General features: G+C 41.9%; 1 protein-coding gene across 2 annotated transcripts; it reads left to right on the forward strand.

Annotated features, from left to right (window-relative positions):
• Nucleotides 1–201: 201 nt before the first annotated feature.
• LOC117402103 (galactose-specific lectin nattectin-like) lies at nucleotides 202–19748 on the forward strand. 2 transcript variants are annotated; one of them, XM_059008270.1, is made up of 6 exons: nucleotides 202–268; nucleotides 2767–2841; nucleotides 12676–12800; nucleotides 16024–16164; nucleotides 16277–16388; nucleotides 18439–19748. In XM_059008270.1, the coding sequence occupies exons 2-6, from the start codon at nucleotides 2784–2786 to the stop codon at nucleotides 18510–18512; spliced, it is 510 nt and encodes a 169-aa protein (XP_058864253.1). In that variant the 5' UTR covers nucleotides 202–268; nucleotides 2767–2783; the 3' UTR covers nucleotides 18513–19748. The 2 variants fall into 2 exon arrangements, with proteins under 2 accessions (XP_058864253.1, XP_058864252.1); XM_059008269.1 differs by lacking the exon at nucleotides 202–268 and adding an exon at nucleotides 1185–1337 and having other exon boundaries at nucleotides 2761–2841.
• The last annotated feature ends 5755 nt before the right edge of the window (nucleotides 19749–25503 follow it).

Here is a 25503-nt window from a genome sequence, read left to right on the forward strand (position 1 = left end):
CCGGAGCTGTCGCTTAAGGCCAGCACCAAATCCGGTCAACACTTCACCACTGTGGCAGATTTCAAAGCAAGTGCAGGCAAATTTACTTGGGACTTTTATGTTTTAAACAAAGCACAGTTTTTTTTTCCAAGCCAAAGGAGGCTGAATGACCTCGCAAGCTACAAAAATGTATTTTAATAATAACAATAAAATAAATATAAGTACTACGTTAACCCGTGTTTTCCTGGATGTTTAAATCTGTGTTTCTGCCTCAGTCACGATTTCAAAGGTAAGTTAAATTTAGCCTTTTTCCTTGGTTGTTTTACTGAAAGGAGACTCCACCCCCCAATTATATACATATTTGCTTCCACATAAATAGCTCTCTCCCTTTTGTTCCCTGTTATTTCTTTTGACCTCCTCCTCCCCTGCCTCCACCGTGCAGGATGCCTTGTCCAGGGGGATGGTGGCCTTGTGTGCCACTTTTTTGCCTGCTGGCTTAGTTATAAATTATTTTCAGATTTTCCTAGTTCAGCTGGTATAGTATGGATCAAAGCATTTCATGTTATTGCACTGTCATAAATATATCATTGTTAATTCAATAATTAATTTATTGTATCATTTAGTGGATGTCTCCTTTCTGAAATGTATAGTACCATTTTAAATCCTTTCAAACTATAACAATGAGTATTGCATTACTGTGCTGTATCCTTGTATTATTCTCCAGATTGAGGCTGTACACGTTTATTAACCACTGGAAACTCATTTTCAGAGTCATTGACTTTTCAGATGTACGAACAACCTCCATTCTCAAGGTGTTCAGAACTATGAGGTTCTACTCTATTTGCAGAATTAACAGTTACATTTAGGCTTTTGCGCTTAACAAAATGTAAGTTATCATAATGATATAGTTAAAGAGAAAATTAAAATAACAGGTAGATGCCACTTAAACAATTGCTCCAAAAAATTACAAAATAGCCTGTCCTCAAATGAGGACCATGGCACAGACATGACAAACTTTGAACCCTTGGTTAATTCCTTTAGGAACTAGTAGTATCATGAATACAAAAAATGCAAAGTGCCCCAGTTGTGTAGCTAACATGACTACCAACAGGAAAAGTTGTGTATTCTGGTACAAACTACAAGAAAACAAAGTCAAGCCAACAAACATTTCAGCTGTTGCATTTTCAGTGGTTTACCTTATTTGGAAGTGTTCAAAAAGTCTTGAGATGGTGGGTGGAGTTTTTTTTCATGAATAGGCAGTTTGAAAGTTCCTCATTGATTAGGGTATAAAAAGGCTGGCTTGGAGGCAGCCATGATCTGCTGTCGAGAATCACACTGAAAGAACGTCGGACGGCCCACCCCAGCTAAGAAATACTGTACTGATATTGAAACGTTGGTATCTCCTATGGTTTTACCGCCAGTATTTTATAAGAGATTGGTCTTCAATGGGGAATCAGAAAAAGAACAGCAGATTAATACCGAAGCACCTTTACGAGCGTCCCGTTCAAATTTCAAAATTCAAATCTTCAAATTTCTTTATTTACCCAGCTCCCTGGAGATATACATCTCAAATTTCAAGGGGGTCCTGGCAAGAGAACGAGGCAAGAAATAACGTTAAAAAATCAATAGCAAAAGAGACATTCAAAACAGGACAAAAATAGATAATACAATAATAATGCAAAAAAAACATTAATACAATTAAAAGCATGAAAAGTAAAACAATTACAATTTACTTGATCCTGATCACACCTGATATTTACAGGATTTGCGACCCTGAGTTTAGGAACTGTTGACAGTTGCCTTGAGTTAACAGCATCAATTAATTAGCGCACGTCGCCAAGCAATTGTAAGCAGGGTGGAGCTCACCCAGGTGTTGAAGGTGAGTCTTAAAAGAGTTTGTTATAACAGGGAGTCGTTTGAATTGATAGAGAAAAGCGTACATGTTTTGATTACATTTCTTTTGCAATTATTGTTGAGGATTTCCAGTATATATTTTGACAAATGCATTTGTATAATCTGTCAAAGGCATTTGCAAAGTCTCAGTTGTGCATTTGTATTTAGATGCAACTGAAGTGCATGCATCTATTTGTATTTGCATTTGCGTTGGTAAGATTTGCAGGTATTTGCATTTACATTTAAATGCACTTGAACTCCACTGTGGCTCCAGTCGGAATTGATTCAGTTCCTTCAACATGCCTTCGTAACACATTCATTTCAGTCTGGTTGTTTTTTGTTGAGATTCAACAAAACTAAGTTTCTTAACCTAGTTTAGTACCAGAGTTCATTTTTTAAATGAAAATCCATGTGTGCTATGTGGTTCTTTCAAAACTGCACATGTGAGACCTGTGTAGTGAGAGGTGCAGGACAGGCAAGATTTATAGCATTATCATGTCAGCTACAATATCTTTAACCCTTTGCAGATGGCCCATTATAATTCTGATTGAAAATATACAATAGAGTGCAAATTTATTAGAATTATTTAGAACCTCATACAAGTACAAAGCTTCACTGAAATCATATCAAAATTGGCACAAACCCCCCCCCCCCCCCCCAAGAAATTTACAAAATATTAACTGTAGGGAAATATTGACAGTAGAAACCTCAGGGATGACACTCCAATGAAAACACCAATAGACATCCTTTTTTTTATTTGGTGCAGCGTGACGTTGGGGTGAAAGTTGAACTCTACTCAACATAACCATAATATTTAGGTTTGCAAAATATGATCTGGAAGTACTGAAACCAAACGTCAATAACCTTTGATTTAATTTCCACTTTGCTCCCCAGTCCTGTGAAGAAGCAAAATGAAGGCTGCTTTTCTTCTTTGTCTGCTTTGCAGTTTGACACTCACCTTGGCATTCGGTAAGCAAAGAGTTACCAGACTTTCAGAGTGAAAAAAAACAGGACACTTATTTGTTTTCTTTAATTCATTACTGCCGTACCAACTCTGGAGCAGTTAATTATAAAGTTACATTTTATTTTGTTATTATTATTATTATTATTATTATTATTATTATTATTATTATTATTATTATTATAACTGTATAAAATAACACATTCATAATTAATAACATCGGGTGGATTTATTGCAGCTCATAACATTTAATTATTTTCCTACTACTGTCATCAGGCTACAGAAAACAGACCTTTTTATATATATATACTTCAATGGAAAGATTCCACGCATTCTAAATACGGTTGAGCTAGAGGGATATAATCCCTGATATATGCCTTCAGAATCTTTGTAACCGCATGTGGCAAAGTGGGTGGTAAGGGGAACAGGTGTAGCAGTGATGCGGTGCAGGAGTGACGGGCAGACAACGGTAATTCAGAAAAACAAGCTTTTATTTTCAGTCCTGGTCTAGTGACCACAAATAATAATAAGCCCCGGCAATACACAACGATGTGTAAAGCTCGGGGCTGAAGAACACAGGTTGCAGTCCTGACAAAGGAAACAAAAACACGGTCACCCGTCTCGGGTGCGTGCAGTCGTGATGGTGGTGCGTGAATATACTTTATTCCGTGACAGTTCGTGAAGTGGTGATCCGGCTTGTGCTGGCCCAAGGCGACAGCTCCAGATGTGCGTTTAGCTGTCTAGTGATTTCAAAGACACAGACAGTTAGTTTACAGAGACGAACAAACACAAACCCACACACACACAACTCTTTGCAGAGTAATACAGTAAGTACGTCCTTCTCGGTCCTTGGCTTAACCCAAACGAAGGAAAAGAACAGCGTTACCCTGGCCCCTATATGTAATCCCGCATGATATCTAGGTAAGCGGTTGCAGCTGCCTTATTACTTGCAGCTGCCCCTCGTTTACCTGTCAAATCAATACGGTCTTACAACAGAGTCTCGCTTCCTTCCAGGCTGACCCGCTTCCCGGCCCCGGAAACGAACTGTCAGGCCAGCCCTTCCAGATACTTCTCCTCCCGTTCTTTAGCGCCCTCACAGGTCGGGAGGAAGATTTATCACCAGAACTCATTGTATTTCTGTCACATATCCCACCGCTCAGAGTGGAGCCGAAGGAACACTCGGCTAAATCTACCTTTCCCATTACTCCCCCCTCCCGGGAAAAATAATCCGCATTTTGGTGGTCTTTCCCCGCACGGTGTACCATGTGGTACATGAAGGGCTGCAATGCCAGATACCACCGAGTTATCCGGGCATTGCTGTCCTTCATTGTGCTTAACCACTTGAGTGGGGCGTGGTCTGTGACCAGATCAAATGAGTGTCCCAGCAGGTAGTATCGTAAAGAGTGAGTAGCCCATTTAATGGCTAAACACTCTTTTTCGACTACGGAGTAGTTACGTTCCCGAGGTAACATTTTTTTGCTTATGTACAATATCGGGTGTTCTACTCCAGCTACTTTTTGGGACAAGACTGCACCCAAACCTACATCCGAGGCGTCGGTGTGGAGGATGAATCTCTTGGTGAAATCTGGGGTAATAAGGGTGGGGGCCTGGCAAAGTTTACGCTTAATCATATCAAACGCCCCCTGACACTCAGCTGACCATTTAATCAAATTTGGAGCACTCTTTTTGGTGAGGTCGACTAACGGGTTAACCACTGTGGCGTACTCGGGGATGAAGCGGCGGTAATAACCGGCTAAGCCCAGTAGTGACCTCACCTGAGTCTTGGTTTTGGGGATCGCTGCATCAACCAAAGCCTGGATTTTGGTGACCACAGGTCTCACCCTTCCATTTCCCATTAAAAATCCCAAATATTGAGTCTCTGTCTTGGCAAACGCACATTTCCTTAAGTTAGCTGTCAGCCGGGCTGCCCTTAGAGACTGAAGAACGGCTGCAACCCTAGCCAAATGCTCTCGCCAGGTGGAGCTGTAAATCACCACGTCATCAATATACGCTGCTGCATATTCATGATGTGGGCGTAAAACCTGGTCCATCAGTCTCTGAAAGGCAGCGGGCGCACCATGTAGCCCAAATGGCATGGTTTTAAAGTGGAACAGCCCCTCTGGTGTTGAAAATGCGGTTTTCTCTCTGGAGCTGCGGGTTAAAGGGATTTGCCAGTATCCCTTCGTCAGGTCCAGAGTGGAAATAAACCTCGCTTTTCCCAGTCTGTCTAAAAGTTCGTCGACCCGAGGCATGGGATACGCATCGAACTTAGCAATAGCATTTACCTTTCTGAAATCTACGCAGAAGCGGTTGGTGCCGTCCTTCTTAGCCACTATTACAATAGGACTGCACCACTCGCTCCTGGAAGGTTCAATCACTCCAAGCTCGAGCATATCCCATACCTCTTTGCGAACGCCACTTCGTCGACTTTCCGGGATCCGGTACGGTCTCTCTCGCACTGTGACACCTGGAGGAGAGATAATGTCATATTCAACTAAGTTTGTCCTGCCGGGCACATCAGAAAAAACATCGCTGAACTCCTCAATAAGCTTACGCAGCTCTCTTTGCTGATCCGGAACTAATTGTTCCCCCATTGAAATCGCTCTTGTGCTCGGGGTCTCTGGACAGGGACCTAAATCATCCTCCATATTGCCTGGGGCTATAAATAAGACCTCCCTTGCCTGCCAGGGCTTCAACAAATTAACATGGTAAATTTCACGTTCATTCCGGCGATCGGGCTGTCTAATTTCATAATTTACTTTCCCTATAGCCCGAATCACCTCATACGGCCCCTGCCATTTAGCACACAGTTTTGACTCTGATGAGGGAAGTAGCAGCATTACCTTGTCCCCTGGTCGAAAGGTTCGAATCCGTGCATTTTTGTTGTAATGCTGCTCTTGTCGGTGCTGAGCCGATCTGAGGTTGTCTCGGGCCAAACGACCGACCAAATCCAGGCGATCTCTGAGTAGGAGCACATACTTCACTACATTTTTAGACGAGCCTTTGTGCTCCTCCCACCCCTCTCTCAGCAGGTCGAGAATGCCGCGAGGCTGCCGGCCGTACAGGAGCTCAAAGGGGGAGAACCCCGTTGAACTCTGCGGCACTTCTCTATCTGCAAAAAGGAGGTAGGGGAGAAGTGATGCCCAATGTTTTTGCTCTTGTGTTACAAATCGCCTCAGCATCGACTTTAAGGTCTGATTAAAACGTTCCACCAGACCGTCCGATTGTGGATGATAAACGGACGTCCTGATGGGACGTATTTTTAATATTTTGTACACCTGCTGTAACGTATTGGACAAAAAATTAGTTCCGTGATCGGTCAAAATCTCCTTGGGGATCCCTACTCTAGCCATAATCTGTGCTAACTCGGTGGCTATTGCAGCGGCACTAGTGGACCTCAATGGAACTGCCTCCGGGTATCGCGTTGCATAATCCACCACTACTAAAATGTGCGTATACCCGGAGTCAGAAGGTAGCAAAGGGCCGACTATGTCCATTGCAATGCGCTCGAAAGGAGTGGAAATAATCGGCAGTGGGACCAAAGGGGCGGGGCGCACTCGACCCGGCGCTACTCGCTGGCAGTCTGGGCATGTGGCTACATATTTCGACACATCAGTATGAAGACCTACCCAATAGAATCGAGCCAATATCCGTTCCCTCGTCTTCTCGGCTCCGAGGTGCCCCGCAAAAGGGATATCATGCGCCAGCCTCATGACCTCCAGCCGACAAGACGGGGGAACCAATAATTGTGTTACAGGCTGTCCTGTGCCCGCGGCTAGGTTTACCCTATACAGTAATTGCCCCTTGATACTGAAGTGTGGATATACTAGCGCCCCAGCGCCGTCAACATCCTTACCTTCAATGGACCGGACCTGTCCCCAAGCGTGCACCAGTGACGGGTCGTTATGTTGGCCCCACACTAGGTCCGCGCTTGAGTACCACGGGTCCGGTACATTGAGAGGGGCTGGAATAACCTCTGCTCTAGTCGGTCCAGTAACCTCGCTCTCTCGGTCACACTGCGTTCCCACTCCCTTCGACTGGCGTTTATTACCATTGCAGCACTCTCCCACCAGACCCCAGCCTTGTCTCAACAACGCTCCCTCCCATTTTGCGGTCCGTCTCTCCTTATTCGTTTTTCTAGGACGGAAAAGAGGGGAAAACATTTCAGTGTGAAAAGGAAACACATCACCAATCCGTTCCTTTTTTTTTTTTTCTGCCACGTTTACGTGTGTGGCTGAGACTGCCATTATTTGCATCAATTCTTTGAATTTTGGCCAGTCTCGGCCCAGAATAACTGGGTGTGGCAACCTTTCCGCCACCCCGACTACAAGGTGACGTTTTATCGGTCCTACCGATAAATATACTTTTAAGGTGGGGTATGCCGCCGTGTCTCCATGGATACAGGAGATGGCCACCTGACCTTGTGGCCGCCACGACACACCGCCCAGGAGAGCTGTCCTAATCAAGGTCTGCTCACACCCTGTGTCCACTAATGCGTGGGTTTTCACATTCCCTAACACAACATTAATCAGACAAGGCCCCTCCCGACCATTTTCCCCACGCTTACCAGTTTCAGGTGCCCAATTGCACGCGGCCACGTCACACTCCATGGCAGCGGGGCATGACCTGGCCAGATTCCCGGCTGGTGGCACCTAAAACAGATAGGAGGGACAGAGGGGGCATAGGTTACAAATCTGTCCCGCTGCTGGTATGGCAACGGGGCAGGGGCAGCACCTCTACCCCAGCTGGGGGCCAACCTTGGTCTCCATGGGGGGGAGGCAGGGGGGCCCAATGGGGTCGGTGCTCTGGGAGGTCGGGGTCCCTGGAACGAGGGGGGTGGTGGTGATGGTGTTGGAGGAGAGGGAGAGAGAGCTCGGCTGCTCCGAAGGGCAGGGGCTGACAGGATCCCGATCCGGGCAGAGGTCAGGGAGTCTTCAAAATCTTCAGCCAATTTGACCGCCTCCTCCAGGGTGTCGGGGTTGTGGCGCCGTATCCACGCCTGGGTCTCGGCGCCGACCACATGGCAGAACTGCTCTACCACAATGGCTTCCCCCATCTGCTGGGCGGTCTTCTTCCCGGGGGTCAGCCAATGCACCATGTGGTCGCACAACCTCTCCGCAACCACCCTGGGGCGTGTCTCCGGGGCTCTCCGGTACTCCCTAAACCGCGCCCGGTGGGTCTCGGTAGTGATGTTTAGCCGACGGAGGATAGCCTGCTTGACCAGGTCGTACTCGGTGGCGTGCTGGTCATTCATTGCTTGGTAGGCTGCCTGAGCCTCCCCAATCAGGCAGGGTCCCAACTGGCTGGCCCAGAACTCCCGCGGCCAAGCCGCCGCGGTAGCCAGCCGCTCGAACGCCACCAAATACGCCTCCGGGTCATCCTCCGCCGACATTTTCATTGCCCGTGCCTTCGGGGGCGACATCCGCGGTGTTGTGGTAGGGGTCGTCGCTGCAGCCACGGCCAGCCCTACCCGTTCAATGAGCGCTGTGTAGCGCTCCTCCCTCCTTCTCTCCTCTGCGTCGCGTCTGCTCTCCAGTGCCTGCAGCAGCTCCGCCAGCGCGTTGCGGTCCATGATCCGTGTTCTGACACCACGTGTGGCAAAGTGGGTGGTAAGGGGAACAGGTGTAGCAGTGATGCGGTGCAGGAGTGACGGGCAGACAACGGTAATTCAGAAAAACAGGCTTTTATTTTCAGTCCTGGTCTAGTGACCACAAATAATAATAAGCCCCGGCAATACACAACGATGTGTAAAGCTCGGGGCTGAAGAACACAGGTTGCAGTCCTGACAAAGGAAACAAAAACACGGTCACCCGTCTCGGGTGCGTGCAGTCGTGATGGTGGTGCGTGAATATACTTTATTCCGTGACAGTTCGTGAAGTGGTGATCCGGCTTGTGCTGGCCCAAGGCGACAGCTCCGGATGTGCGTTTAGCTGTCTAGTGATTTCAAAGACACAGACAGTTAGTTTACAGAGACGAACAAACACAAACCCACACACACACAACTCTTTGCAGAGTAATACAGTAAGTACGTCCTTCTCGGTCCTTGGCTTAACCCAAACGAAGGAAAAGAACAGCGTTACCCTGGCCCCTATATGTAATCCCGCATGATATCTAGGTAAGCGGTTGCAGCTGCCTTATTACTTGCAGCTGCCCCTCGTTTACCTGTCAAATCAATACGGTCTTACAACAGAGTCTCGCTTCCTTCCAGGCTGACCCGCTTCCCGGCCCCGGAAACGAACTGTCAGGCCAGCCCTTCCAGATACTTCTCCTCCCGTTCTTTAGCGCCCTCACAGGTCGGGAGGAAGATTTATCACCAGAACTCATTGTATTTCTGTCACACCGCATCACAAAAACAAACCAAACAAGATCACTCCATCAGCTATTAACAAAATGTTGTTTAAAGTAAATTTCAACCTTTTTAATAAGATGTCAATTGAGGAATGGCTAAATCAAAACATCCCCGAAAATACAAGCACCTCTGAGATGTCTGCAGTCACTGTATTTAATACAGAGAGAAGTACTGTCGGACAAACGAAAAACCTACCATTAGCACAAGTACAAGCAGTGCTAGACATGGGAGCATTACCCAACACTGACTTAATTGAACTGAAATAGAAAGAACTGAATAAAATACCAGAAAACAAAGCTTGGGTAATCAGTGTTTTTCGAGACTGGTTAAAGGAAAATAATACAACCGCAAACTTTGAGGAAAACACTTGCCAGAGTTTAAATGAATATCTCAGAGAATTTTATGCAACCGTCAAAAATAAAGGGACAACAGATTATATATATATATATATATATATATATATATAAGACATGTTGAAATATGTATATATGTATTTTTTTTCTTGTATTTGCATCTTGTATTTTTTCCCCAGATTTATAAATGTTGTGAAAATAAATAAATATTTTTTAAATGTGTACATTCAGATATAATTTATAAATCAAATTACAAGATTTAACATTTAGCTAAATATTTAACTAAATATTAAATCTCTTAACAAGATTTAACATTTGGCTAAATATTTAACTAAATATTAAATCCCTTAACTAGATTTAACATTTAGCTAAATATTTAACTTCATCTTAAATCAATTAACAAGATTTAACATTTAGCTAAATATTTAACTAAATATTAAATCTCCTAACAAGATTTAACATTTGGCTAAATATTTAACTAAATATTAAATCCCTTAACTAGATTTAACATTTAGCTAAATATTTAACTTCATCTTAAATCAATTAACAAGATTTAACATTTAGCTAAGTATTTAACTGGCCAGCTAAATCTAAAAACAACGCAATTTGATTGGCTCTTGTAATGTTAATTGGGAATATGCAAATTGAAGCATTACAAGCACCAATCAGGTCTGGTGTTTTTGTGTGGTACAAACTGTCGGAATCATCACTCAGTGATACTATAGCTCAGTAGATTGCTTTGGCTGGCCTAGATTTCTCTTTTCATTTTGACGTCATAAAACTATTGCACAAAAATAAAACAGATGAAATTCAACACGAAACGTATTAGTAGGATTTGACTGGTACGATTTCCAACACACACAAGTAATGTCTAAAATTCACGGGTACGATGACCTCAGACAGTGTTGCCAGATCTGAAAAATGAAAATATCGTATTGGAGCCTCAAAATTATTCTATTTCATGAAAAATGATCATACATCCCAAAATTTAAGAGCACGCAAATATAAACTTTTTTTTTTTCGTCCTTAATAGGATCATATTGCTGTAAATAGCTACTAACCTTGAGATAATGTATGAACAAGGAGGCTGTGTGGTCCAGTGGTTAAAGAAACAGGTTTATAACCAGGAGGTCCCCAGTTCAAATCCCACCTGAGCCACTGACTCATTGTGTGACCCTGAGCAAGTCACTTAACCTCCTTGTGCTCTGTCTTTCGGGTGAGACGTAGTTGTAAGTGACTCTGCAGCTGATGCATAGTTCACACACACTAGTCTCTGTAAGTCACCTTGGATAAAGGCGTCTGCTAAATAAAACACATAATAATAATATAATAATATAACATGGGTGTCTGTGGATAGGTGCTTGGGGTGGCACTTGCAAAAGCACAACGTACAAACTCCGCAAACCATAAATAAAATCCATGTTTGATGCAGCTGTGTTGTATTTGCTTCATTTTATAACTTGCATGATTTATACCGTGATATTAGGGTTACCGTGGGATTTATTTTTAAGGTTATCAAACCGTGGAAATGTTATGCCATCCCATCCCTACTCCCAATGACAGAAGATGATAAAATTATCAGATTTTTTTTTTCTTCAAATGCGAGTACTCGGTGGACCTTCCTGAATTATAGTACATTTTGGCCAATTTTACAACTATGTCTCGTACATTTCATATAAATACGATAATTATCGTAGGTGCCCTACAGGGTAAGTGCTTCTGGAGAACAAGGGCATGACCGGAGGTGAAGCATGTGCTATGAGAGACACTAAAGTCAACGTTTTTTGGTTTGAAAGTAAAGGTCTGGGCAGGGTGTTTTGCTGCAGTATAACATTTATATATTTTTTTCCCACTAGTTTTTTTCATTTCTTTTGCTGGTATGCTATACTGTCAGTTTTTCTTTTCTTACCGGCTCACACCGCCTCACTTTAATCACTGCATTTAATGTACATCTTTTAATAGTGAAACCACAGTTGTGTTTAAATAGACATTAACAAAAATTGTAAAATTCTCAAGTAGAGGCAACACGATAAAACACATGTGCGGTTCAAACATAACTCAGCAGTGTACAGGTGTGATACAGATTTATTTTTCCTTGTTTGAACTTTATTATTCATTGAGAATGATTACTTTTATAAAAACAAACGTGCCATTGAACTTGTACCATTAAGTAATTTCTTAACGTATTGAAAACTGCTAGTATTACCTATGAAGAGAATTACACTAGTATTTTGCTGACGTTTTGACTGGAGCTGTTTTAACCCAGTTATTAGTGAGTTTGGCATGTCATTGCTTGAAAGCCGTTTCCAGCAATAAACCCAGTATACTTTATTCAAGAGGCCCGCTTGCATTTATCCAACCCACGTCTGGCCCTTTACCCTTTTGTAAACCTTAGCTTACAGAGATCAAAGAACAGGAAAAGTAGGATATATATCTATTTGTTAATGTGGATTGAAGGAGGAGAAGCATTGGCAGCAGATTCTAAGCAATTCCCCAAATACGATCTTTATAACCAGAGAAAGAAAGATGAAATCATTCCATCTTCATACTGTGGTGGAAACAATTCAACTGTCTTCGGCAGTTGATGAGCAAAAGATAAAATTCTCGCAGATATGTTTCAGAGGCGTTATTTCAGAAGATCTGGGGGGAGGGGCAGGGGGGGCATAGTTGTGTCAAATAGCATAGTTGTGTCAAACAGCACCACTGCCCCAAATAGCATCATGAATGAGAGAACGCAGGCCTTTGTCAACACTGTTCTTTTTCTTCAAATAAATTATACAGCATGTGTAATGCAGGTATTTTTAAAAGCACGGCACTGGTTTATAACAAACTCGAAAATGAGTTTCCACTATGTCTCATTTTATGCTAATAACGTGTCTTGGGGGGGGGGGGGGTCAATAAGCGGAAAAAATAATGGAGAATAATATAGACCTACAACAAATCTGGGGGGGGCAACTGCACCCACACCCCCAGCCACATACCAGATGATGCCGATGATGTGTTTTGACCCTCAGACCAGCCAAATTAACAGAATCCTGACAGCGTAAAACTACAGCCTTAAAACCCAATCCTTTCTGCCAGAGCCCTGAAATAAGGAGGTAGACTTTTAAGATAACACAAACAATGTTTTTCTCTTTTAGTCTGTGGACCTCTCCCAAAAGAGAAATTTGAGACGTGTGACAGCAAAGGATTGAGCAACTGCACCAAAATCGGACACTCGTGTTACCAGTACTTCCGAGGGCCTCTGTCTTTTTATTGTGCCAATGTAAGAATCTTGATTCTGTGTGTCTGTCTGTCTGTCCCTGCAGTCAGCAAATACTACAGTACAGCTTAAGTGTCTGCAAATTTGTTTCAACACAATTTATTTACCAGCATTATTATTATTAATAGCGATGTAGAGTAGCCAGTGATTTCATTAGCTTTAAATGTCATTTTATTGTTTTTATTTATTTTTAAAGTTACACTTCTCCTTAGTATTTAATAGTGTTCTGCTCCAGTCATTCTCAATGGTTCTGGGTTCTGTTGCTTCTCCAATATCAAGTTCTTATTTGAAATCTGCCTTTACCCAGCTTTGAGCTGCTTTCAGCTTGTCTGGACAATCCTATGTGAGCTGAACAACCTTAGCCTCCACCCTTCCATATCTCTCTCTATTTTATATATATATATATATATATATATATATATATATATATATATAGAGAGAGAGAGAGAGAGAGAGAGAGAGAGATGTATATGTATATGTGTGTGTGTGTGTGTGTGTGTGTGTGTGTGTGTGTGTGTGTGTTAAGGTAAAAGTTCAAATCTAGTAAATCTTTAGTTTTACCGGTGACTGTTAACATATAACAAGTAATGTGGTAAATGGCTGGAATTCTCAAGAAAGCTATTGCTTGATAAATCCACTGCTGGATGAAGGCATCCCCAAGATTCTTCTACAAAAGCTTGTCTTCTGCATCCCTCATCCATGTTGCTCCAGCGAGTTTCTTAATTTCATCTTGCCATCTTCCTGGAGGCCTTCTTCTTGGTCTCTTTATATCTCTTGGGATCCAGCAATGGTCTGTTCTTCTTGCTACATGGCCAGTCCACTGCAGTTTCAGTTTTTTTGCTCTTATAATAACATTGCATACTTTTGTTTGTGCTCTTATCCATTCCTTCCTTTTCCTGTCTCTTCTTGTTATTCCCAGCATGCATCTTTCCATACTCCATTGAGTCGTTTATCATTTTTGAGTCATTTTTACATTGAGGGTCAAGGTTTCACATCTGTAAGTTAGCACTGGCAGCACGCATTGGTTGAAGACTTTCCTTGTGAGGCATAAGGGTAGTTTCCCTTTCAGAAACATGCTTAATCTTCCAAAGGCACTCCAGCCCATTTTTGCTCTTCTGTTGATTTCGCACATTTGGTTCTCAGTTGCCAAAACTAACTGTCTTAAGTATGCGTAGTTATTGACTTCTTCAAGCTTGATCCCATTCATGGGGTTTCCATGCTGGACAATTTACACGTGAAATGGCAATGCGCGTGCACGTTTGGGAGAATTACTCGTGTAAATCAGGTTTGTGGATGGAAAAAACAGCCAAAGAGAGGGACAGGTTGAATCTCATTTACACGTGTAAATGATGACAAACACGGGAAAATCCATGCCCAGTTTTGCATGGAAACCTGGATTTCACATGTAAATGTTAGTGAGCTTGTTTATTCTTAAGGGAGCAGGTCAGCTGTCACTGTGGATTCCGAGACGGCAGAAAGTAAGTGGCTGATGCGTGGTTTTATGGTTAGCAGTGGTGTAGTTCACCTTAATGATAATGCGAGCAGCTTTTTTATTATTGTTTTTTGCAGTTTCTGTCCTGTCATGTTGTATATATCTTGTGGGTTTGTTCTCTGCAAATTCGATTAGTCTGTCGCCCCTCTCGTTCCTGTCGCCATGTCCAACTTTGCTGACCGAATTCTCGTCCTCTATTTTGGCGTTGAAGTCACCGATGATGAACTTATATGGCTCTTCCCATTTTTGTGTAGTTTTTGTACTTCATAAAAATCTTCAACTTCATCCGAATAGGTTGTTGTTGGTGCATATACTTGGATGACCTGAAGTTCATACTTCCTTGAAACTTTGACTATCAGTCTTGTGGACCTCTCTGATGAGCTGTCAATCTCTACTACGTTATTCTTGATTCTCTTATGGACAATGAATCCAACGCCTCCTGTTTGTCTATCTGTAGTGCCTTGGTAGAAGAGAAGATGTCCACTTGAGTTCTACTAGTCCTTAGTCTTTTCACCATATTTTGTTTAGTCCTACTATGTCCCACTTGATTCTTCCAAGTTCTTTCAACTCTTGAAGTCTTGCTTCACCTGAATGACAGCTGCAGTTGTACGTGGCCAGGGTCAGTGTTCTGTGGCAGCCTAAAATCGTGGTTCTTAGCACCATCTGCCTTCATGCCTAACTGGCCACTGCTTTGGTCGGTGGCAATCCAGCCTCCTGGGAATGAGAGCCATGTTTTTGTCTGTGCTTTCATCATGGGGTGGTTGGCCATAACTCACCACACTGGCCAGGCAGGTTGGTGAGTGCCCCTTCCACTTTGGCTGAGTATGTTACTCAAGCTTTCACAGCATGGTTGAAGCTGCCAGAGTCAGGGGACCCCGCTGTACTTCATCTTGAGAACCCGTTGTCACCCTCCTGCCACTTTGAGTCAGTGGAAGTTGGACTTTAGGAGGTATATATATATATATATACTGAGCCAGCCATTATTCTATTTATATTATGTTTCTGAAAATATAATATATGTGGGCTTGTAATCCCACCTCCGCCACTGACTCACGGTGTGACCCTGAGCAAATCACTTTGACACGTAAAACCAAGGTCCTATTGTAAGCGGCTCTGCAGCAGCAGTTGTGATGCATAGTTCACCCCCTAGTCCCTGTAAGTCGCTTTGGATAAAATTGTCTGCTAATCAGCTAATAATAATAATAATAACAATAATAATAATAATAATAATAATAATAATATATGTATAGAGTAGTGTGCACATTTATTAGAACACCCCATTGCTTATGTAGTTTTGATTCATTGTGCAGAAATCAAACCAAAGCCCTGGTAAATTGTCAAAATAGACAAATCATTGACTGTGTGATTATATTGATGACTTTAATAAGCCATACATGCAATTCATTTCAAATGGGAAGAGAAAAGGAACACAGAGCCACAAGTGGTAAAATGCAGGAGACTTTTTAGAGGTTGTTTAAGATGCCTAATTAAAGCAGAAAGTGATTTAACATGGCTTGAATCTTCTTTACACCAGAGAGTTGAGAAAGTGCATAGATACAACACCAAAAAGATGAAAAAGCTGTTATTGATGCTAAGAGTGGTCATATTAAATGTTTGCATTACAGACACTTTCAGACATAGCTGTGTTTTTATTTCTGAATTAGTTTCATGTAATATGAATTTGCCAAAATGTTTTGGGAAGCTCAGTTCCTCTGTTTTTTCTTCTATCTGTAGGAGTTTTGCAGAAATCGAGGGTGTGGAGGACACCTGGCTTCAATCCACAGTTCAAGGGAGAACAACTTGGTCTTTAATCTTGTGCGGCAAGGGAGCCCCTCGAACCCAAGAGGCTGGATCGGGGGGCTCAGGTTTCCCAAGGTAAAGGTCACGGAAACCTAAATATGGGGCGGCCCAGCAGCGTGAATGGGATTTTATTTCCATCCCTGGTTATTCTTTGAATGTTGATCTGATTTGTCTTTTCTTTTCTCAGACTAACCTCTTCATATGGTCTGATGGGACAAAATGGGATTATAATTACTGGGCAGCACACCAGCCTGACAACTGGCACAGCAGCGAGGATTGTGTTCATTTCACCGAAAACAGTGAGTGTCTTTCTGAAGCCAGGCGCCCCCTGGTGTCTGTCCTTTTATGTTGCAGTTTAAAGTGACTTTCAAGATTCTAAAGTCCTGTTGGCTTCTAGAGGGCATCCACGACTACTGAACACTCAATAGTGCTGAATTTCAAAATACTAAAAGAAGCTTAATAAAATTAATGACAAACGTTTCCACCAGAAGTCTTTCTCAGCATCTTCAGTGTAAATTCAATGGCAGATGTTTCCAACAGAAGTCTTTTTCAGCATCTTCAGTGTAAATTCAATGACAAATGTTTCCACTAGAAGTCTTTCTCGTTGTATTTAGTATAAATTCAGTGACAAACATTTCTACTAGAAGTCTTTCTCAGCATCTTCAGTGTAATTTCAATGACAAATGTTTCGACTAGAAGTCTTTCTCATTGTTTTCAGTGTAATTTCAATTAGAAAGTATTTCTCAGTGTCTTCAAATGTTCCAGTATTGAATGTAGATTCGTTTTTCTATAAGCCTTCGGAGGCCATATAATAATTTTAGTGGGTCTATGATGCTTACAATACTTTATTCTAAGTTAGCCACACTGACCTCTTGTGGACTGGAGCAGAGATGGAAATAATACTCCCATTGCATAGCGGTTTGATCCATTCCTGGTTTCACTAAGAGTTTAATAAGACACACCTGAGCTTGTGACCTATACACACTGTGGCTAATCAAGCTCATAGTGAAACTGGCCATAGAAAATATATATAAGGAATTATATGATCCATATATTTCATACACCAAAATGGGCCGCTTTTTGTAGTATGAAAATATGAATAATAAAATTCCTTAAATATATTTAAAATATACTTTCTTTCTATATGGGTGTGATGCAATAGAAGTCTTATTTCCATCCCTGCACAGCACCACATAGAATATTATAATATACCATATTTAGGGATGTAAAAAAATCGCTTATTTCATGGTGTAAAAATAGGTCATTCAAGATATTTCACAATTAAACATAATATTTATTAAAGCAGAAAATAACTTTTTGATCATTTTCTCTTTAGTGTTATTATACAACAAATGTTCCTAAATACTTAAAGGCTTACCTGAAAACAATAAATGCAAAATTGTAAAATATTTCATATTTTATATCCACCTTTTAAAGGCATTCTGTTTTCACCATCAGTGAAATTATCAAACAAAATAAAAAACATAAATGCATGTAAAAATAACAATAGACATGTGAAATGTCCCCTTGGACTGGACAGAGCAAATCTTTAGCAGAAATATTTCAGATTTTTGATGCAGCTGGTGTCTTTTTCATTGAAGACGTTTTAAAGAAATTGTGCAGCTCTGTGCAGTGTGTGTTCAATCATTTACTGGAAGGAAGCAAACTAAACCGGCTGCCAGGTTCCTAGAAGCAGTCTAACAGGTAGTGTATAAGGCAAGCGTTTCCTGTATTTATTTTTAAGTGATATCATTTTATTATATGTACACTATTCTTTTGGAAATGGGAATTTTCACAGGGAACAACATATTACATGGAAATCATGATATCCGTGACAACGGTGAAACAAATACAGCCTTAATCATATTCTATTGGACAGTTTGATTTAACCAGTATTTCAAATGAGTTGTGAAAAGATTTCTTCAGTAACTTGTTCCAGAGCTAGCTGTGCTTTGACTTGTCCCAGAGCTAGCTGTGCTTTGACTTGTTCCAGAGCTAGCTGAGCTTTGACTTGTTCCAGAGCTAGCTGTGCATTGACTTGTTCCAGAGCTAGCTGTGCTTTGACTTGTTCCAGAGCTAGCTGTGCTTTGACTTGTTCCAGAGCTAGCTGTGCTTTGACTTGTCCCAGAGCTAGCTGTGCTTTGACTTGTTCCAGAGCTAGCTGTGCTTTGACTTGTTCCAGAGCTAGCTGTGCTTTGACTTGTTCCAGAGCTAGCTGTGCTTTGACTTGTTCCAGAGCTAGCTGTGCTTTGACTTGTTCCAGAGCTAGCTGTGCTTTGACTTGTTCCAGAGCTAGCTGTGCTTTGACTTGTTCCAGAGCTAGCTGTGCTTTGACTTGTTCCCCTGCAGATCCCTTGCAGTGGAACGACCTGAGCTGCTCTACTCCGCAGGGTTTCGTCTGCAAATTTCACCATCGAGGCTGAAGACAAGAGGGGCGACGGAGGATGATAACAGCGCTTTTACCGTTTCTGCTTGTTGGAAATAAATAAATAAATAGTCCTGCAGTGGTAGAATAGGAGGAGTAAGAATACACCACGTTATCGATGAGTCACGATACTTTCTTTACATGATACAGTAGTGTGCACATTTATTAGGTAAGGCTCTGCGAAACCATCGGTAATGCTAATCAGAATGTGTGAAACCAGCCATAATGCAATCATAATATGTGAAACCAGCCCTAGATTACAATGTTTAATTCATAGCTTCAAGACACTCGAAACCACCAGTAGCTGAAATATTCGTCTGCTTGACTTAAAGGTTTTGCCCTGCATTGTAAAATCAGTTTCATAATCACTAGGCTATTAACAACGACATGGTGACTGCAGTCCAAGTTATCAGCCTTAAATGGCTGCATGGCCTTACAATGGAACGGAACTGAACTGAACAAATCGGTACGATTGGATTTAGATTCATATTTCATTCAACCGTTAAACCCTGTTTTATATTATATTTCATTAATGCAATCTGTCTTCATTTACTCGATTTTATTTATTATATATATTTTTTCTTTTACAAATATAATATATACAGAATAATGCACGGGGTAGTGTGTGATATGAGAATGCCCACCCGAGGGGCGGGATGTTACATTAACCCAGAGGGCGAAGGCCATGGGGGCATTCAATTCTCATTTATCTCACACTACCCCATGCATTGTTTTTTATAATCTCTGCTGAGCAATTTGTTTTCCCCAGGGTGTTGACTCGGCAGAACCCAGGTATATATACGTAATGCAGCATCTAAATTTTCAGAGGATTTATAATGTTTTTTGTCTTAGCATTCTGTAATTCTGATTGGTTCAGAAAAGCTATAACAACATTTAAAAAAAGCAATCCAGTATATTAAAAAATACTTTATTGGTTAACCCCCCCCCCCCCCCCCCCCCCCGTCACATTTCAGCTTGGATGAAGGCAATGCTAAGTTAAAACACTTTGTTTTTTTAATGTTCTTTTTGTATCCAATAAATTGTCAGTTGCGGGGGTTTCCTTTCCTTTCTTTCGAAGCGGCACGTTTCAGACCTGTGCACTGTAGCTAACCATGTCATGTACTCGTGTATATGTGTGTGTGTGTGTGTGTGTGTGTGTGTGAGGTTCTACACTGTATCGCAGTTTGGACTTGCAAAGCCTATTATGCAATAAAGCTTTTTAAAGCATCTCAAATCATTGTGTGCCTGAATTTTTCAACCAGAATTTCTTAAAAGAAAGAACAGGGTTTGTATACCTTGACAGGCAAAAGCAGTGAAATCAAAAGAAGGTGATCCTGCCCCCCCCACCACCCCCCTATTAAAATACATGGTGCTAACTAAATCATTCTAGTGCAGAGATTGTAATAAGACTCCTGTTGCACAGCAGTTTCACCCATTCTAGGTTTTACTAGGAGCTTGATCAGCCTCAGTGTGTACAGGTAGCAAGTTCAGGTGTGTCGTATTAAACTCATAGTGAAATAAGGAATGGATCAAACTGTCTTTTTTTCCATCCCTGCATTGTAACTAGTTTATTATCACTAGACTAGAATGTACTGGAATTACATCGTAACTGCAGTTAGACTGGACTGTGCTAGAATTACATTGCAGGGATGGCAAAAAAACACCTGTTGCACAATAGTTTAATTCCAGGTTTCACTACCAGCTTGATTCAACAGGAAAAGCCAGCAGGTCTCAATAACCCCAACCTGACCCCTCTCTCACCCTCACTGAGAAAAACACCTAAGCTTTATACTTACAAGTCCCCACATTGCTTCTCCCCAGGACAGACCTTGCCTACTTGCACCAGCTACAATAAACCCTTAGAAAACTCTCATGTAAATATATGAAGCCCTGCACCTGTAAATAATGTTTGTTTCAGAATGTGGCCAGCTCTTAACTGATTAATTGATGATAAATTATGCCCAGTCCCATGGTATGAAAGAGGAGCTGGGAGACCGCTCCATGGTTAGTTTAGGGCAGGGTGTCTTCTGGTTTTCATTCCAGCTGAGCACTCAGTTACTCAACTGAACTAATAATTTGTTTAATTAGACCTTTTTAATTGTTTTCAGCTCTTAAATAGTTGCAGATTTAAAGTTACCTATAAAAACTTATAACTTGAAAACAATTAAAAAGGTCTAATTAAGCAAATTATTACTTCAATTAAGGGCTCGATTAAGTACAGTAATTGAGGGCTCAGCTGGAACAAAAACCATAAGACACAGGGGTCCCCCAGGACGAGGGTTTAGGGAAAGGACTGGGAGCAGCAGGTTGTGCTCCCTGCTCCCTGCCTCTGCACTGTGATAGCACAGCTGTGTTTTTGATTTGAAACAGAAGTCTTATTTGAATCCCTGCATTGTAACTGCAATTTAATATCAGTAGACTGCACTGTACTGGAACTACATTGTAACTACAGTCGGACTACAATTAGATTGCAGAGATGACAATAAAACTCCTATTGCATAGCAGTTTCACCCACTCCAGGTTTTACTACAAGCTTTATTAGCCCCAGTGTATATGAATCAGGAGCTGGGACAAAGCTCCCTGGTTAGTTGAGGGAGAGGACTGGGAGCAGCTGAGCTGCAATCTTCCACCTCCGTATCGTCATTCCTACCGCCAGTCAGACGCGGCGGCAACGCTACCCTTTCACACCATCAAACACTTATTATATTCAAACAAAAGTGCAGTAACAAGTGTAAGCAAGGGGGGTTCATTCTGAATAATGCTTACAAACTTTTATATCACTCCAACATACAAGGTAATTTACCTTGTATGCTGAAATAGGTGACACTGCTGTGCAATAGGAGTCTTATTTCCATCCCTGCACTGTAATTCCAGTACACCCTAACTGCAGTTACAATGTAATTCAGTACAGTCTAACTGCAGTTACAATGTAATTCAGTACACCCTAACTGCATTTACAATGTAATTCAGTACAGTCTAACTGCAGTTACAATGTAATTCCAGTACAGTCTAACTGCAGTTACAATGTAATTCACTACAGTCTAACTGAAGTTGCAATGTAATTCAGTACAGTCTAACTGCAGTTACAATGTAATTCCAGTACAGTCTAACTGCAGTTACAATGTAATTCAGTACAGTCTAACTGCAGTTACAATGTAATTCCAGTACAGTCTAACTGCAGTTACAATGTAATTCACTACAGTCTAACTGCAGTTACAATGTAATTCAGTACAGTCTAACTGCAGTTACAATGTAATTCCAGTACAGTCTAACTGCAGTTACAATGTAATTCAGTACAGTCTAACTGCAGTTACAATGTAATTCCAGTACAGTATAGAGCAGGGATCTCCAACCCTGGTCCTGGAGATCCCCTATCCAGCAGGGTTTATAGGTGTCTTTACATCAACTGAGAGATTGGTTGAAACGAAAACCAGCCGCCCCAGTAGCTCTCCAGGACCAGGGTTGGAGACCCCTGGTCTAGTCTAATGATATTAAATTGCAGTTACAACGCAGGGATGAAAATAAGACTCCCATTGCACAGCACTTTATTCCATTCCAGGTTTTACTATGAGCTTAATAAAAAAAAGTGTCTTGAAAACCAAAACAGTTTCAAACCTACGATGTCAAGGCAAGTTTCTCGCTAAATTCACGCTCGGATTTTATTATAATTTATGTGTAAAGTACATATAAATAATTTAAAATGTATTTTTAAACAAGAATTCTAGTAGTTGATTAATGAAAGATACCTGGACTAGCTGACACCGATGTATTATTCTGCAGTGCATTTTAACAATTGTGCTTCATCTCTGTAATATACAGTAATATAATAATAACAACGAACATGATAAAATGACATGTCTATACACACATTGTGCTGTTTATTTTTTATTAGTAGCCTATTATTCGGACAGTTTCCTACAAAACGGCATGTCTTGCCATTTAGGGACCAGCAAGAATAAAATCGACGTAACGAAACTGCAGTTTTCTCTTTCTCAGAGAGTTTCTGAATGGTGGTTGCAGTCTGCAGCACAACACTAGACCACGCTGTTTACGCTTGTTTGATTTACATTAAAAATGACGTCTTACAATTTAATTTACAGAGGTTTCAAAACACACTAATGCCGTTTGCCATTGACTCGCCTGCTTGTTTAGAAACACCTAGCAGCGGATGTGACGTCACACTATGCTTCCTAGTTCCCTTGCAGTCCCGGGGCATTCTGGGAATTATAGTCCTACAAACCCTCTCGCACTACAATTTGTCTCCTCCCCCTTCTCTGCCACACAATCTATATGCAGCATCAAAAGTTCTATTAGGTTAGAAATCAGAGCAGCACTTGTAGGACGCTCAGTCCAACATTACAACATGGAGTTTAACACAGTGTAGTGCATATACTGTTTGACTACTGCAACTTCCTCCTGGCTGGCCTCCCTGCGTCCGCCACCCGTCTGCTCCAGCTCATCCAGAACTCCGCTGCTTGCCTGGTGTTCTCTCTGCCTCGCTTCTCCCACGCAACTCCACTGCACAGCTCACTCCACTGGCTCCCGATCACCGCTCGCATCCAGTTCAAGACTCTTGTACTCGCCTACAGATGCCTTGACCAGACTGCACCCAGCTACCTCCAGACCCTCATCTCTCCCTACACCCCCACTCGACCTCTCCACTACTCCAGAAGACTGGCTCTACCTCCTCTACGCTCCCCTGCCTCCAGAGCCCGCTCCTTCTCCACCCTTGCCCCGCAGTGGTGGAATGACCTTCCTACAGATGTCAGGACTGCCCAGTCCCTGACCACCTTCCAGCGCCTCCTCAAGACTCACCTCTTCAGACAACACCTGTAGAAACTCCTCTTTTCCATCTGGACACTTATCACTCTTCCTTAAATGCACTTTTTTTTAAATGCACTCTTATCCGCTCCCTATTTTACTGCATTTAGCCCTGTACTTTAGAGTACTGTAATCAGTCAAGTGTCATTTCATCTGTAGTATTTTGTATTTAATTATATCCAGATATAACTATCACTGACACTGTTATCTGCTCCGTTATTGAATCGTATTTTGTCATATACTTGTACTTGCTAGAACCAAAGTGATTGTATTTGATCTTGCTCTTAACTGTATTAATACTTGTACTGTGATTCTTGAAATGTATTTTTGTTTATGACTGTAAGTAGCCCTGGATAAGGGCGTCTGCTAAGAAACAAATAATAATAATATTTGGAGTAGTGGTTAGGGGGGCTCTAGACTCCTGACCGGAGGGTCGTGGGTTCAATCCCAGGTGGAGACACTGCTGATGCTGTACCCTTGGGCAAGGTACTTTATCCAGATTGCTCCAGTAAAAAAAAAAAAAAACTGTATAAATGGGTACTGTAAGTCGCTTTGACTAAAAGCATCAGCCAAAATAAATGTAAATGTAAGTCAATATAAAACAAAATAAAAAATGAATGTACTGGGGATCTGAGCTCCACTGACTGTACTGGGGATCTGAGCTCCATTAACTGTACTGGGGATCTGAGCTCCATTAACTACAGCACAGTCGAAAGAGCTGTATCTTTGTCTCCCCCTTGTGGAAAAAGCTGGTACGGCAATCTAACCCAGCTCGTCAGTGGAGAGAGGGAATGTGAAATGGAGGGAGAAAGACGCAAACTCATAAAAGCGCACATGTCCATAGCAGGTAAGAGATTTTAAAGAAGGGAGGGACCAGTGATCATGTTAATACAGCTAATAAGATGTAAGATAGTGGATTTTAAAGAGAGGGGTCAGTGATGATGTTAATTAAGACAATAGGAGGTGAGAGGATTGTTTTGCTCGGCGTCTCTGCATTTAGATTCCAGTTAGTACACTGTGGTCCCATTCTACCAGCCTCTCCCCATTGCAGCTGCACTGTACTACCATTGCCCCCTTAGTGACAACAGTGAGCTATTTAGACTGTGCTGTAGCTAATGGATCCCAGATCTACAGTACAGTGCAGTTAATGGATATCAGATCCCTAGTACAGTACAGTTAATGTTGTAGCTTGCAGTACTGATATGTATGATTTGATGAGTATGATTTAGAGTAAAATGTGGGACCCAATAGAACATGAAGGAGTGGTGTTAGCTACACCCTTCACATATACAGTCACCTCCAAAATTATTGGCACCCTTGATAAAGATGAGCAAAAAAGACTCTATAAAATAAATAATACCAGTACTGAGCTATATTGTAATTTTCCAACATGTGGAATATATTTGACTTATTAATGATTCAATGGAATCAACCAAAATTACACATTTCTCAAATTATAAATTTATTTCCAAAAAATGTGTCACAATTATTGGCACCCTTGTTTTCAGTACTTTGTGCACCCTCCCCTTGCAAGGATAATGGCACTGTCTTCTATGTTTAATGAGATTGGAGAACACATTGGGAGGGATCTTAGACCATTCCTCCATACAGAATCTTTCCAGATCCTTGATATCCTTCGGTCTGCGCTTATGGACTGCCCTCTTCAATTGAAACCACAGGTTTTCAATGGGGTTCAAGTCCAGAGACTCAGCTGGCTATTGCAAAATGTTGATTTTGTGGTCAATTAACCATTTCTGTGTTGATTTTGCTGTGTGCTTGGGGTCATTGTCTTGCTGGAAGATCCACTTGCGGCCAAGTTTCAGCCTCCTGGCAGAGGCAACCAGGTTTTTGGCTAAAATGTCCTGGTACTGGGTAGAGTTCATGATGCCAATGACCTTAACAAGGGCCCCAGGACCAGTGGAAGCAAAACACCCCCATAACATCAAAGCTCCACCACCATATTTTACAGCAGGTATGAGGTTCTTTTCCGCACACGCATCCTTCTTTCGACGCCAAACCCACCGCTGGTGTGCATGGCAAAAGAGCTCTATTTTCGTCTCATCTGACCATAGCACCCGGTTCCAATCGAAGTGCCAATGCCGTTTAGCAAACTCCAGGTGCTTACGTTTGTTGGTTGCTCTCAATAAAGGCTTTTTTCTGTCAACCCT

This window comes from Acipenser ruthenus, chromosome 36 (genome assembly GCF_902713425.1).
Source record: "Acipenser ruthenus chromosome 36, fAciRut3.2 maternal haplotype, whole genome shotgun sequence".
Lineage (NCBI taxonomy): Eukaryota > Metazoa > Chordata > Actinopteri > Acipenseriformes > Acipenseridae > Acipenser > Acipenser ruthenus.

Bases quoted from the DNA above. Each gene is read 5' to 3' on its own strand.
- LOC117402103 (XM_059008270.1), top strand. From the start codon at position 2,784: ATGAAGGCTGCTTTTCTTCTTTGTCTGCTTTGCAGTTTGACACTCACC. The intron at 2,842-12,675 runs GTAAGCAAAGAG...TTTCTCTTTTAG, and splicing joins GACACTCACCTTGGCATTCG to TCTGTGGACCTCTCCCAAAA. The intron at 16,165-16,276 runs GTAAAGGTCACG...TTCTTTTCTCAG, and splicing joins GGGGGCTCAGGTTTCCCAAG to ACTAACCTCTTCATATGGTC.